The following is a 15887-nucleotide window of genomic DNA, read 5'->3' as shown; positions in this document are numbered from 1 at the left end:
TGACGAAAACACCTCATATCTGCTGTGCTGCCCTGAGAGCAGACTTCAGCCTCCCGCCCCCTGCCCCACCCTGGATAGCAATGGAAAGTACAGAGGGAAGCGGAGGCACACATAGACTTCATAAAAATATTATGAAAAATTCCCATTTTGTTTGGGTTCACTCTACCCTTTTTATCTTTGAGTGGGGGGAGGGGGTGCAAGGACATCTATGGTGCAAGTGCAGCTCCATTGGATACTGCTGATCAAGAGAATCCTATATTGTATGCATGGGATGCATGTGCACCAGAGTGGAATCCATGTATAGAATACATCTTGAAGAACCACAGTTCCTGAAAGGTAAGTAACTGTTCTTTCAAAATTTAATTGTTGCCTTTGCTGTGTTGCTGTATGGCACACATCAGTATTGCTGTATTCCTCTTACTTGTAACCTAGAATAATTTTTGAACATTAGGTGAAAGACCAGTTCATTAACCCACAGTGCCACTTAGATAACTACAATATGAATATCACTAATGTTCTTTCTTTACAGACACTGGGATTTTTTTTTAAGGATGCCATCAAGAAGTTTATCGTGACTCAGTGTATTCTGTTGCCTGTGACCTCTCTTCTGCTTTACATTATTAAAATAGGGGGAGACTACTTCTTCATTTATGCCTGGCTGTTCACATTAGTTGTTTCCTTGGTGAGTATGGAGGTACTTTTTTGTCCATTTGTAATATTAGTTTGTTCTCGGAGTATAGTGCACAGAGTTTTTTAAATAATATATTTCTTAAAACTGGAAGAAATTTAAAGTGGGAACCTTATCAGTCTTTATAATCTTATGACTATCATTAGTGCAGCAGCAGCAGCTCATGTCTATTATTCCTCTGAATGCTCATAAAAGCTTATTAATGTGACATTTAAATTAAAAATACATTTAATCTAATATTGAAGTGTCTTCTATCAAGAAGAAATAACAGTTTGACTACATGTGCATTTCTGTCAACAGTATCTGACATCCTTTTTCAAGCATCCAACCACTGGTCCTCAATTACATAGTACTTAGGGTATGTCTATACTTAAAATGCTGCAGCGGCATAGCTGCTGTAGCACTTCAGTGTAGACAATCGCTACAGTGATGCGAGGGGTTCTCCTTTTGCTGTAGTGAATGCACCTCTCCAAGAGGCAGTAGCTAGGTTGATGGAAGAACTGGACCTGGTATTCAGTGATGATCTCACTAATGTTGACAGAGGTAGTATCAAGTAGAAGTAGGGAAAGTATTATTTCCCTGCTTCTGTTTCCAATTGTTAGGGTTCGTTTTTCATTAATGATTAATGAAATGTCAGATAACTCAAATCAGTTTATTAAACAGAAAAATTGGCACAGAGAGGGTCGTACGTGATCAGTCTCTGGGAAGTGGTCTCACAGCAATCACAGCTCACATCATCTGTGTCTGCTCCGAAGTGCGAGTTAATCTGACATATTTTTGTCCACTTGTTTACAGCAAGTAGAAGATTAATACACCTTACCCCTTTTCCTTATCTAGTTTCAGATCTATTTTCCAGTATACAAAGACATCTATACCAACCAGACACCATAACTTTCCAGATGTTCATGAACTGTAGAGTAGAAGTAGCAGCAGACCATAGTGACATAAACTGTTTTATATGAACGATACTTACCAACAATTCATATATAGCAATCCTTAACAGAACACATCTTACTCCTGACAAGTTCAGCGCACATAAAGAACAAAGGTTGTACATTGTTCACCATAAGCTTAGCATAAGTGCAAAAGCATGCTGGAAGTTGGGATCATAACTATACAGCTTTGCGTAAATACAAAATGTACAAAGCCTTCTAGAAAAATATATTGGCTAATGCAAGGATTGCATTTACTGTCTTAGTGCATCATACAGGGAGTTCATGTTCAGTTGATTTCCACCATGACTGTCCTGTTCAGAGATGCTGCTTTCCAAGATACAGGTCTTGATATTATAAGTGTGGCCTGTGCTCTTTGCTCCTAGATGCATGACTTTGCATTTGGTTACATTAAAGCCCATGTTAAAATGAGCCCAACTTACCAGGTGATTTTGATTGCTCTGTGGAACTGATGTGTCCTTATCATTATTTGCCTTTCGAACAATTTTTGCCACTTGCAGGCTTTACCAGCAATAACTTTATTTTATTGCAAATCGAGGGTGGTTTGATTTAAATCAAATTATTTAAAATTGACTTTAATTATGTTTTGCATTTGTACTTTTTAGTTCCTTTTTCCTTAAAAAAAAAAAAAAAAAAGTTGGTTTGTCATTGGTTGGTAACCATTAAAACAGGTTTGTTTGTAACTCAGTGTAGCCTTTGCACTAAATTTGGTGCCTTTTACGAACCAGGAGGATATGTTATATCTATACACATTTATTTAAGCAGTTATGTAGCTTAACTTACACTTATTCAAATTCTTAATGTATTAATTTTAGAAAATGGCGAATGACACATTTCTTATTTACTAAACATTTATTTGTGATTTGTGTCAACCTTCATTTGGATGGAAATTCAATTAAAAGTGCACAAAAACAGCATTTTAACTTTATTAAATAAAACTACCTTTAAATGTGCTGGAAACATAAGAAAGTTTATCAAAACACGTTTTGCCTTTAAAACTGATTAATTAAACAAAGGAAGTATGATCTGTAATTGAACTGATTATCTCTGGTCAGTGTGGGTGGGATCTGTGAAGGTCCTTAGGTGCCTAAACCAGAGATTTAGACACATAAGTTCCATTTGTGATCCACAGAATTTTTGCTGAGCCCTGTAGGCACCTAAACTCACTCACTAAGCACACCTGGTGGATCAAGTCCCAATTCAATCCTGATGGTGATGTGGCTGCCCAGTGGTTAGACTACTCACCTGCCTTGTGGGAATCATAGGCTTATTTCTCATCCCAGGCAGAGGGGGGAGAAGATTTGAACAAGGGACTTCCACCTCTCTAGAGAGTGCTCGAACAGTTGAGCTATGGGATATTCTGATGTGGGGCTTCTTCCCTTTCCTGTTGAAGCTGTTACACTGTAAGTAAATAATGAAAGAATGATTGAAGCAGGGGGACTGGACATGGGGTCTCCCACCTCCCAGGTGGGTGCCCTAACCGTTGGACTACAGAGTCATATTCTCTTTCTCTCTCATCCAATTGTCCCTGGTCCAATCACTCTTTCATTGACCCACCACACACCATGCCTCCCCGTCTTGTGTGGAGTCCTGCAAGAAATGCCTTGGGCACCTAAGTTGTCTGATTCTGGGGTGGGTTCCTGTTCGTGGATCGCTAAGCAGAATTAGGTGTCTTCCTGCAGCCTGGACTTAGGTGCCTGTCTTTGTGAGAGGGGCAGGGCTTAGCACATCCTCCTCTCTTTGGCATCTCCTATTGGCTAGCTTAGGCAGCTTCTCACCTAGCATACTGACTTTTGTGGATCATTCATTGTATAAGGAGCCTAGGCATTTAACTCAGCTTTGTGGATTGTGTGATTTTTCTAGGCTCATAAAAGTTAGGCACTCTGTGACATTCAGCCTTGCAATGCCCAAGTCCCTTCATGGATCTCACCCTATGTCCTTCAAGATCTTAGAGTACATCTCATTCTCTGATACCTAGTTTTTGTTCATAAATTGGAAAAGGAAAACAAGCTTTCCTGCTTTTTTCAACTCCCAGATGGTTTCTTAACTTTTGAATGAGCTAGTAATTGAACTGAACTAGTGGAATAAATTGAAATGAAGAAAATAGTCTCTCTGTACCCAGAGAAGAGTCTATGGCTGTCAAAAGCTGGTCTGGCGCTTCAGCAAACTCCAGTTCCAGATGTGTTGCCATTGACTTCCACCAATTCAGTAGTTTGACTTTCCAACTTGGCAGCAAATAAGTATTACTTAGTATTTTTTGTATAGAAAGACAAGTCGGATGAGGGTAATATCTTTTATTGGACTAACTTCTACTGGTAAAAAAGACAAGCTTGCAAGCTTACACAGAGTTCTTCCTCTTAATTTAAATTATTTTAATAGATTATCATAAATCTAGCCTTGACATAGGTTGTCAGTTTCAAATTTAATTTTTGAATAATTGTCCATAGTGCATTATAAACAATGTATTTGTATCAGATCTTAGGTTTACAGAAGAAGGAAAGGCAGTTCAAAAGTGGCAAAGGAAAGATATTTTATACTGCAGGGGTTCTCAAACTGGGGGTCGGGACCCCTCAAGGGGTTGCGAGGTTATTGCTTGGGGAGTTGCGAGCTGTCAGCCTCCTCCCTAAACCCTGCTTTGCATCCAGCATTTATAATGGTGTTAAATATATAAAAAAAGTGTTTTTAATTTATAAGGGGAGTTGCACTCAGAGGCTTGCTTTGTGAAAGGGGTCACCAGTACAGAAGTTTGGGAACTACTGGTGTACTGTATGTATCTCCCAAACAATTATAGCATTGCCCCTTGTGCTAAGTAATTCAAGAATAAAGTTCTAATATAGCAATCCTTTGGGCCCATTTCGTAATTACGTCCAACCTAGGAAGCACAACAAAGCCTGCAACTAGAATAACAATATTCTTGTAGTTTTCATCGGTATGGAGAGCTATTTGAAGGTATTGGAATCCGGAATAATAATGCATGCAACCAAGCAGAGTGGGCTATGAGTCTGCCCATAGTTTGATGAAGGGTGAAAGTCCTAGAAAATGAGGGGCATGAATTTGAAAGATGGTGGTCATAGGACAACTAATGGAATATGGGCAAGTTGGTCCACATTGATTTGCTAAATCCCTAATAAAAATAATTAGGTGCTACAGATACAAGAAACTCCAGAAATGCAAATAGGGAACTGGAATGTTTAGATTCTAAATGGCAGGTTTCAGAGTAGCAGCCGTGTTAGTCTGTATTCACAAACAGAAAAGGAGTACTAATGGCACCTTAGAGACTAACCAATTTATTTGAGCATAAGCTTTTGTGCCACTAGTACTCCTTTTCTTTTTAGATTCTAAATATTCCAGATAATTCAGATCTTATACTCCAAGTCCCAATGATTTTCAATGGGACTTGGGTTCCTAAGTCACTTCGTTGCTTTCCCAAATTTTACCCTTGGCTTCAGTAGTTGATTGATTGACTCAAACCAACCATGCTGGCTCCACACACTAGATACTCTCCTGCCTGGAGTAGACAGGAGTCATTGTATCTCCTGGGACTGTGGGGAGAAGAGGCTGTGCAAACACAGCTATGGACTGGCTGTGGAAACATGGACATCTGTGAAAAAATTGCATGGTGAATGCAAGCAAAGGGTCAGCAGCAGTGCTGCATGAAAGCAAAAGAACTTCAGGCAGATTTAAAGTGCAAAGGTTGGTTTAAAGATCATAAAATACATATGGTACGTAATCTGCAATAACCTAAATTTAGGTGAATACATTTAATGATACAATTTAGATATTAACATTCAAATATTCGGATACATCACTCATGAAACCTATCAATTTAATCTATCATTTAAATCAGCTTTTGTACCAAATGAATGGAGGATAGCTAATGTGAAGCCAATTTTTTAAAAGGATTCCAGAGGCGATCCCAGCAATTACAGGCCGGAAAGCCTGACTTCAGTACCAGGCAAAGTGGTTGAATCTATAATAAAGAACAAAATTGCCGGACACATAGATGAACATAATTTGTTGGGGAAGAGTCAACATGTTTTTTCTAAAGGGAAATCATGCTTCACCAATCTACTAGAATTCTTTGAGGGGGTCAACAAGCATGTGGACAAAGGGGAATCCAGTGCATATAGTGTACTTAAAAAGAAAAGGAGTACTTGTGGCACCTTAGAGACTAACCAATTTATTTGAGCATGAGCTTTCGTGAGCTACAGCTCACTTCATCGGATGCATACCGTGGAAACTGCAGCAGACTTTATATATACACAGAGAATATGAAACAATACCTCCTCCCACCCCACTGTCCTGCTGGTAATAGCTGGTAATAACCAGCAGGACAGTGGGGTGGGAGGAGGTATTGTTTCATATTCTCTGTGTATATATAAAGTCTGCTGCAGTTTCCACGGTATGCATCCGATGAAGTGAGCTGTAGCTCACGAAAGCTCATGCTCAAATAAATTGGTTAGTCTCTAAGGTGCCACAAGTACTCCTTTTCTTTTTGCGAATACAGACTAACACGGCTGTTACTCTGAAACCTATAGTGTACTTAGATTTTCAGAAAGCCTTTGACAAGGTCCCTCACCAAAGGCTCTTAAGCAAAGTAAGCTATGATGGGATAAGAGGGAAGGTCCTCTCATGGATTGGTAACTGTTTAAAAGATAGGAAAAAAGGGGTAGGAATAAATGGTCAGTTTTCAGAATGGAGAGAGGTAAATAGTGGTGACCCCCGGGGTCTGTACTGGGCCCAGTCCTATTCAACATATCCATAAATGATCTGGAAAAAGGGTAAACAGTGAGGTGGCAAAATTTGCAGATGATACAAAACTACTCAAGATAGTTAAGTCCCAGGCAGACTGTGAAGAGCTACAAAGGGATCTTTCAAAACTGGGTGACTTGGCAACAGACTAGCAGATTAAATGTAATGTTGATAAATGTAAAGTAATGCACACTCGGGGGAGGGATAGCTCAGTGGTTTGAGCATTGGCCTGCTAAACCTAGGGTTGTGAGTTCAATCCTTGAGGGGGCCATTTAGGGATCTGGGGCAAAAATTGGAGATTGGTCCTGGTTTGAGCAGGGGGTTGGACTAGATGACCTGCTGAGGTCCCTTCCAAACCTGATATTCTATGATTTTATGAACTATAAATGATGGGGTCTAAATTAGCTATTACCACTCAAGAAAGAGATCTTGGAGTCATTGTGGATACTTCTCTGAAAACATCCACTCAATGTGTAGCGACAGTCAAAAAAGCGAACAGAACGTTGGGAATCACCGAGAAAGGGGTAGATAATAAGACAGAAAATATCATATTGCTTCTATATAAATCCATGGTACAACCACATCTTGAATACTGCCTATAGATGTGGTCACCCTATCTCAAAAAGGATATATTGGAATTGGAAAAGGTTCAGAAAAGGGCAACAAAAATGATTAGGGGTATGGAACGGCTTCCGTATGAGGAGAGATTAACAAGACTGGCACTTTTCAGCTTGGAAAAGAGACGACTGAGGTCTATAAAATCATGACTGGTGTGGAGAAAGTAAATAAGGAAGTGTTATTTACTCCTTCTCATAACATAAGAACTAGGGGCCCCCAAATGAAATTAATAGGCAGCAGGTTTAAAACAAACAAAGGGAAGTATTTCTTCACACAACCCACAGTCAACCTGTGAAACTCTTTGCCAGAGGATGTTGTGAAGCCCAAGACTATAACAGGGTTCAGAAAAGAACTAGATAAATTCATGGAGGATAGGGCAAACAATAGCTGTTAGCCAGGATGGGCAGGAATGGTGTCCCTAGCCTCTGTTTGTTAGAAGCTGGGAATGGGGGCAGGAGATGGATCACTTGATGATTGCCTGTTCTGTTCATTTATAGAATATCAGGGTTGGAAGGGACCTCAGGAGGTCATCTAGTCCAACCCCCTGCTCAAAGCAGGACCAGTCCCCAACTAAATCATCCCAGCCAGGACTTTGTCAAGCCTGACCTTGAAAATCTCTAAGGAAGGAGATTCCACCACCTCCCTAGGTAACCTATTCCAGTGCTTCACCACTCTCCCAGTGAAAAAGTTCCCTCTGGGGCACCTGGCTTTGGCCACTGTCAGAAGACAGGATACTTGGCTAGATGTACTTTTGGTCTGACCCAGTATGACCATTCTTATGTTCTTAAAAGTTATACAGAGAGTTGGTTGTGGAAAGCAAATATATCAATGAGTGAAGATTGTCCCTCAATTGAGAATTTAGGATAGTTTGTCCCTTAGAAAATACAATCCATCAGGGAAGTACGTTCAGTTACTTTTCAATGCTACTCCAGCTCATCTCTTCTGGTGTTTCCTATGTCTGGTGATGTGTTCTAGATCAGTAAAAAGAAAAGGAGTACTTGTGGCACCTTAGAGACTAACCAATTTATTTGAGCATAAGCTTTTGTGAGCTACAGCTCACTTCATCGGATGCATGCATCGGATGCGAATACAGACTAACACGGCTGTTACTCTGAAACTTGTCATTATTCTAGATCAGTGTTTCCCAAACGGTAGGTCACAGAAAATTTATAGATGGGTTGCAGGCCTGGTGCAGGGAGGAGATTCTGGGGTGGAGGGTGTTGAAGAGCAAGCCCACCCTGCAGTGGCAGCTCCTGTCCTGGCTCCCCACTCTGGACATTGCAACCTGGTACACAGGATCACAGTACTTATCAGGTTTGGCCTGGTTGACTGTTATGACAGATGGGCGGCTGGACCAAATTTTAGTGAATAGTGTTGTGATCTGGCATACAGAAGGGCACTGGGCCAAATCTGAATGGTGTTACAACCCTGTGCGCCAGGTCATAACACTCAGAGTAGGGAGCTAGGCCCAGCACTGAGGCGCAGAAGCCCCCACTGCGGGGCGAGGGTGGGCAAGATCACACTCCTGCCCCAACCCAGACCTCCCCTCCAGGCTGGGATTTGGCTTGTAGTGCTGCGGTGGAGGGCGCTGCTATGGGTGGTCATTGCCCCCTTGGCAGGGCAAGGAGGAGAAGGTAGTGGAGAAAGAGAAGGACACTGGCCTGTGATTTTGGGGGGCCCTCCCCAAATTTGGAGCCTTGGTGGGTCACAAAAAAGACAAAATGCAATTGGTTGGTCACCTTACTTAAAAGTTTGAGAACCACTGTTCTAGATAGATGTCCCTCGACCACCTGATGCTTTCCGACACCATGAGTGTAGCACTGACTGATTCCACATTCCTGCAACAGTCACTCATTACTGGGTTCTCATGCATCCTGGGCCCTGATGATCAGAGCGTGTGTTTGAACCTTGTAACCCCTAGCTCTCAAGGCACTGGCCAGAGGAGTGTATTTCTCTACTTTTCGAGCTCAGGCGTTGTGGAAGGCCGGGGTCCTGTTCTCAAAGGGCGCTGTGATGTCCACCATGACGATCTTCTTCCATTCCTAATTGGTGGTGATGGTGTCTAGTCGCAGTTAGCTGTCCGTTCCGGGGATGGTGGAGTTCACAGCAGCCTTCCCATCGGGTGGTGGGATGGCTCTGATTAGGCGATTCTGGATGACGTTGTCACAGCTGCCAGGCTCTGGAATGGGACTTGAGCTACACAAAACATGGGGTAGCATCTTGCTGGCATAGCCGCATTTCCTGCATCGCTTGTCCCGTATCCCAGTGCAGATGGTTCTGTTCAGCAGGACGCAGTTGAGCCTGGCCCTGTGGATGAACCTCCTCTCAGCAAGTCAACTGAAACTGTCCTTGTGAGGAAGTGGTTGCTGGCGTCCCACTTGCATGTCATCTTGAAGGCCTTCCCCTGGTCTGGTTTCAGTTCAGGTTTTCAACATACTGGCAGCGGATGGCATCCTTCAGGGTCCTCTCCAGCATGGTTCTAGCTCTTGGAGTGATGATTGTGTGCTCTGTATTCTTAACCTGTGGCACTAGGACTCTCCGCTCCTGACGTTCCTCACACCACGTCCAGTGACAGCTGATACGCTTCTCCATTCGTCACATAGCATTGCAGGCACGAATCCAGAGTGAAGCACAGTCTTCCCTGTTTTTTCCAAATTCGCCTTCCAATGAGCTGCTCAGGTAGGTGGATACATGTTGGTTGGATGGGGTCCTATCGATTTGCTTCCTGATGACATCCTGCATAGCACTCTCTGTGATGTTCCTTATCATGGTGTCCGGGCACATCAGAAGGCGGAAGGTGTGAGTGATCACCACAACGTTGCACAGATCACCCATTCGAGGGATGTTGGTGCCGGTAGCAACATGGTTTCCCACTGACCAGTAGCAATCTAGTGTTTGCAAGCTTCTAGAATGCAGTTGCCACTTGTTTCTCCACTGTCAGTGCAGCTCTTAATGTGGTATTACTGCCCTCGAGTGCTGGGGTGAGCTTGGCATACAGATCCAGGAATCTGGCCTTTCACATCTGAAAGTTCTGCAGGCACTGCTCATCGTCTTGAACCTCCATTACCATATGATCCCACCAGTTAGTGCTCGTTTCTTGTGTCCAGAAGCAGCGCTCAGCCATCCGCAGCTACTCTGTAAATGCTACCAACAACTTTTCAGTGTGTCCCTCAGGAAACAGTCCTCGAAGAAATTGTCATGTCCTTCATTGTTACTGTACTTCCTGTGGGTCTGCAAACACCAGGGAATTGTGTACCATTCATGAGATTAGTGCAGAGGTCTGTGGGCTTCATGTTTCTGTTACAGATGGCAGACACTGAAAAGAGCCATGTGAGGTTGTGGAATATTTTTAAAAAGACACAAATTATGGGATATGAATAGCATGATGGGATGGCGAAAGTTGCATTCTGAGAACTTGACCTCTAGCTTCCAGAGATCCATGGGCAAGTCTTTTCTATCCCACAAAATGTGAAAATATCCCAAAAGGCATTGTGCTGGATGGTGGCATGTGACTCACTGGAATGCTTACTCATGGTGCACTACAGTTTGCATTGACACAAGCACTCTGGTGAGTATGTGCCGCGCCAGTTCAAACAGGCAAGTATGCATGAGCAATAGACAAAATTCGGCAGCTCTACTCCCACATAAGTTATGTTGACCAAAGCTTTTAAGATATGATCTCAAATGAGGGGTATCAGATTTAGCCTATGGAATGGGTTAAAATGTTTCATAGGCTGGACTATATTCATTTAGGGCTACATATGCGCTGATGTCAATGGGAGGTTTTACACAGAGGTCATGGGTAAAATATGGTCTTTATGTGGTAACTGAATTTTAGAACCATTGACTTCATGGAACTAAATCAGTTAGCTGAGGATCTGACTTTTGTTTATTAATATTATTTGTTCAATACTTTATTGTTGCATTTAGCATCACTCACTGGGGAAAATCCGTGCCCCGTTAAGGCCATAGCTATTTCTGCCCTTTGTTTCTAACCCTTCTCCATCCTCTCCCTTCACTGTTTGTCTCCTTTGTTGTTCTTATTCCACATGTCCTTCACTCCCTTTCCATTTGCTATAATGGTCAGCAATGAAATAGTTAATTTTGACTTCTAAAATGTCATCTTCAGGCTTTCGATTTACACCTCTGAGTGAGATTAATGGAGCTGGGGAAGTTGACACCTCTGAGTCAGACTGTCTGCACTTGGAAAAAGACAACTTTGTGTTATACTTCGATCACATTTTGGAGACTTGTGTTAGAAGGTTATTTTTTTTAAAAGACAAACCAGCAGAATCTGAACATGTCATGCGGCTCTCCATAACATTAAGAAGGTCAGACATTTGACTTAGATGGACTGCAATAGTCAGCTTTTCTGTATTGTATGCAGTGTTCCTGGATTGACATGGCTACAATGATTTTAGAGAGAGAAGATGAGTGAGGTAATATCTTTCATTGGGCCAGCTTCTGTTGGTGAGACAGACATGCTTTTGAGCTTATACAGCGCTTATTTTCAGATCTGGGAATTGAAACTCTGAGCATATTTCCCACACCAGAAGAGCTCTGTGTAAGCTCAAAACCTTGTCCCTCTCATCAACAGAAGTTAGTCCAATAACAGATATTACGTTCCCCACCGTCTCTCTCTAACTTTACTGTTAGTGATTCCGCCTATTCTTAAGTTTATCAAGCATGGTAGAAATCATTTCTTTGGAGAAATCCTCTTCTGCTGCTACAGTTTCTGAAGAACAAAATGATCTCTCTGAATGGTTCACTCCGCTGCAGATGGAGCTATCAGTTTGGAACTTTTTCCCATTTTTTTTAGTGCTCACTCTTTTTTTTTTTTTTCCCCCCTCACATTTTTCAGTTGAAAAAAGTAAAGTGAATGTTGTCATCCAACTGTCTCCCTCCCTTGCTCTGTCCCACTTTCTCAAACTTTAAACTTTTTTCTAACTTTTTCTATTGTCAGAAAAGTATATAGGGAAGGGAGAATGGGTTTGTCTTGGTTTAACTTCCCCATCCTTTTTCAGTGGGGGTAAAGAGGGAACAGATGAAAAAAGAGGTCAGGGGATGTAGAAAAATGAAAATCAACAACCAAAAATAATGACAGGTTTCAGAGTAACAGCCGTGTTAGTCTGTATTTGCAAAAAGAAAAGGAGTATTTGTGGCACCTGAGAGACCAACCAACTTATTTGAGCATAAGCTTTTGTGAGCTACAGAAGTGAGCTGTAGCTCACGAAAGCTTATGCTGAAATAAATTGGTTAGTCTCTAAGGTGCCACAAGTACTCCTTTTCTTTTAACAACCAAAAAGTTTTAGTTTCTGAACACTAAACTAATGGAAATTGAAATGAAAAATATGATAGAGAATGAAATGAAAATTTTCAAAATTCTTGCAAAAAATAAATTATTGTTCAAAAAAAAATTTCAGTAAAAAACCATGTTATTTTGACCTATTCTACCCAAGTCCTAGCTCCTTTTCCAGAGCATACGTTATGTAGGATCATACTAGATACCTGCTTTTGTATGATTGTTTGATCTCGGCTTGTACTCACTGTGATGTTGTATGATTAAAACATGACAATGTAGATCATTGTTGCTACCACTGTTATATAATTGCAACAAATTATATACAAAGTGTATCAAGTAAGGTATCAATGGAAAAGTAATGATTTGCTGAATATGATTATGCTGTTTGTATGCATGTATCATTTTTGTATCTGAAGTTATGAATATTAACTATGTACCTGTATTTCAAATGTGTTTGCTCATGTGGTAACACCCACAAGGTATTTAGCCAGCACATTGCGAAGGAACTATATAAGCTGAAAGAAAAGGAGTACTTGTGGCACCTTAGAGACTAACCAATTTATTTGAGCATGAGCTTTCGTGAGCTACAGCTCACTTCATTGGATGCATACTGTGGAAACTGCAGAAGACATTATATACACACAGAGACCATGAAACAATACCTCCTCTCACCCCACTGTCCTGCTGGTAATAGCTTATCAAAAGTGATCATCAAGTTGGGCCATTTCCAGCACAAATCCAGGTTTTCTCACCCTCCGCCCCCCCCCCCCCCACACACACACAAACTCACTCTCCTGCTGGTAATAGCCCATCCAAAGTGACCATTCTCTTCACAATGTGTATGACAGGTTTCAGAGGAACAGCCGTGTTAGTCTGTATTCGCAAAAAGAAAAGGAGTACTTGTGGCACCTTAGAGACTAACCAATTTATTTGAGCATGAGCTTTCGTGAGCTACAGCTCACTTCATCAGATGTTTACCGTGGAAACTGCAGCAGACTTTATATACACACAGAAATCATGAAACAATACCTCCTCCCACCCCACTGTCCTGCTGGTAATAGCTTATCTAAAGTGATCAACAGGTGGGCCATTTCCAGCACAAATCCAGGTTTTCTCACCCTCCACCCCCCCACACAAATTCACTCTCCTGCTGGTGCTAGCCCATCCAAAGTGACAACTCTTTACATAATCAAGTCGGGCTATTTCCTGCATAGATCAAGGTTTTCTCACATCCCCCCCACCCCCATACACACACAAACTCACTCTCCTGCTGGTAATAGCTCATCTAAACTGACCATTCTCCAGGTTTAAATCCAAGTTAAACCAGAACATCTGGGGGGGGGGGGGGGGGGGGTAGGAAAAAGCAAGAGGAAACAGGCTACCTTGCATAATGACTTAGCCACTCCCAGTCTCTATTTAAGCCTAAATTAATAGTATCCAATTTGCAAATGAATTCCAATTCAGCAGTTTCTCGCTGGAGTCTGGATTTGAAGTTTTTTTGTTTTAAGATAGCGACCTTCATGTCTGTGATTGCGTGACCAGAGAGATTGAAGTGTTCTCCGACTGGTTTATGAATGTTATAATTCTTGACATCTGATTTGTGTCCATTTATTCTTTTACGTAGAGACTGTCCAGTTTGACCAATGTACATGGCAGAGGGGCATTGCTGGCACATGATGGCATAGATCACATTGGTGGATGTGCAGGTGAACGAGCCTCTGATAGTGTGGCTGATGTTATTAGGCCCTGTGATGGTGTCCCCTGAATAGATATGTGGGCACAATTGGCAACGGGCTTTGTTGCAAGGATAAGTTCCTGGGTTAGTGGTTCTGTTGTGTGGTATGTGGTTGTTGGTGAGTATTTGCTTCAGGTTGCGGGGCTGTCTGTAGGCAAGGACTGGCCTGTCTCCCAAGACTTGTGAGAGTGTTGGGTCATCCTTTAGGATAGGTTGTAGATCCTTAATAATGCGTTGGAGGGGTTTTAGTTGGGGGCTGAAGGTGACGGCTAGTGGCGTTCTGTTATTTTCTTTGTTAGGCCTGTCCTGTAGTAGGTAACTTCTGGGAACTCTTCTGGCTCTATCAATCTGTTTCTTTACTTCTGCAGGTGGGTATTGTAGTTGTAAGAAAGCTTGACAGAGATCTTGTAGGTGTTTGTCTCTGTCTGAGGGGTTGGAGCAAATGCGGTTGTATCGCAGAGCTTGGCTGTAGACGATGGATCGTGTGGTGTGGTCAGGGTGAAAGCTGGAGGCATGCAGGTAGGAATAGCGGTCAGTAGGTTTACGGTATAGGGTGGTGTTTATGTGGCCATTGTTTATTAGCACTGTAGTGTCCAGGAAGTGGATCTCTTGTGTGGACTGGACCAGGCTGAGGTTGGTGGTGGGATGGAAATTGTTGAAATCATGGTGGAATTCCTCAAGGGCTTCTTTTCCATGGGTCCAGATGATGAAGATGTCATCAATATAGCGCAAGTAGAGTAGGGGCTTTAGGGGACGAGAGCTGAGGAAGCGTTGTTCTAAATCAGCCATAAAAATGTTGGCATACTGTGGGGCCATGCGGGTACCCATAGCAGTGCCGCTGATCTGAAGGTATACATTGTCCCCAAATGTGAAATATTGCTCCAACCCCTCAGACAGAGACAAACACCTACAAGATCTCTGTCAAGCTTTCTTACAACTACAATACCCACCTGCAGAAGTAAAGAAACAGATTGATAGAGCCAGAAGAGTTCCCAGAAGTTACCTACTACAGGACAGGCCTAACAAAGAAAATAACAGAACGCCACTAGCCGTCACCTTCAGCCCCCAACTAAAACCCCTCCAACGCATTATTAAGGATCTACAACCTATCCTAAAGGATGACCCAACACTCTCACAAGTCTTGGGAGACAGGCCAGTCCTTGCCTACAGACAGCCCCGCAACCTGAAGCAAATACTCACCAACAACCACATACCACACAACAGAACCACTAACCCAGGAACTTATCCTTGCAACAAAGCCCGTTGCCAATTGTGCCCACATATCTATTCAGGGGACACCATCACAGGGCCTAATAACATCAGCCACACTATCAGAGGCTCGTTCACCTGCACATCCACCAATGTGATCTATGCCATCATGTGCCAGCAATGCCCCTCTGCCATGTACATTGGTCAAACTGGACAGTCTCTACGTAAAAGAATAAATGGACACAAATCAGATGTCAAGAATTATAACATTCATAAACCAGTCGGAGAACACTTCAATCTCTCTGGTCACGCAATCACAGACATGAAGGTCGCTATCTTAAAACAAAAAAACTTCAAATCCAGACTCCAGCGAGAAACTGCTGAATTGGAATTCATTTGCAAATTGGATACTATTAATTTAGGCTTAAATAGAGACTGGGAGTGGCTAAGTCATTATGCAAGGTAGCCTGTTTCCTCTTGCTTTTTCCTACCCCCCCCCCCCCCCAGATGTTCTGGTTTAACTTGGATTTAAACCTGGAGAATGGTCAGTTTAGATGAGCTATTACCAGCAGGAGAGTGAGTTTGTGTGTGTATGGGGGTGGGGGGGATGTGAGAAAACCTTGATCTATG

General features: G+C 42.3%; 1 protein-coding gene across 4 annotated transcripts in view; it reads left to right on the top strand.

The window, feature by feature from the left end:
- ZMPSTE24 (zinc metallopeptidase STE24) overlaps window positions 1–15887 on the top strand; it is a 119778-nt gene that overhangs the window by 63440 nt on the left and 40451 nt on the right. For 3 of the 4 annotated variants that reach the window (XM_073317423.1, XM_073317424.1, XM_073317422.1), the window contains exon 5: window positions 530–682. The exons of the other annotated variant lie outside the window; for it this stretch is intronic. In XM_073317423.1, the coding sequence (XP_073173524.1) occupies window positions 530–682 (153 nt within the window). The remainder of the gene's footprint in view (window positions 1–529; window positions 683–15887) is intronic. 4 annotated transcript variants of the gene reach the window in all.

This window comes from Lepidochelys kempii, chromosome 19, assembly GCF_965140265.1.
Source record: "Lepidochelys kempii isolate rLepKem1 chromosome 19, rLepKem1.hap2, whole genome shotgun sequence".
NCBI lineage: Eukaryota > Metazoa > Chordata > Testudines > Cheloniidae > Lepidochelys > Lepidochelys kempii.
The sequence above is the reverse complement of the archived record's forward strand: the minus strand, read 5'-3'. Positions and strand labels throughout refer to the sequence as shown.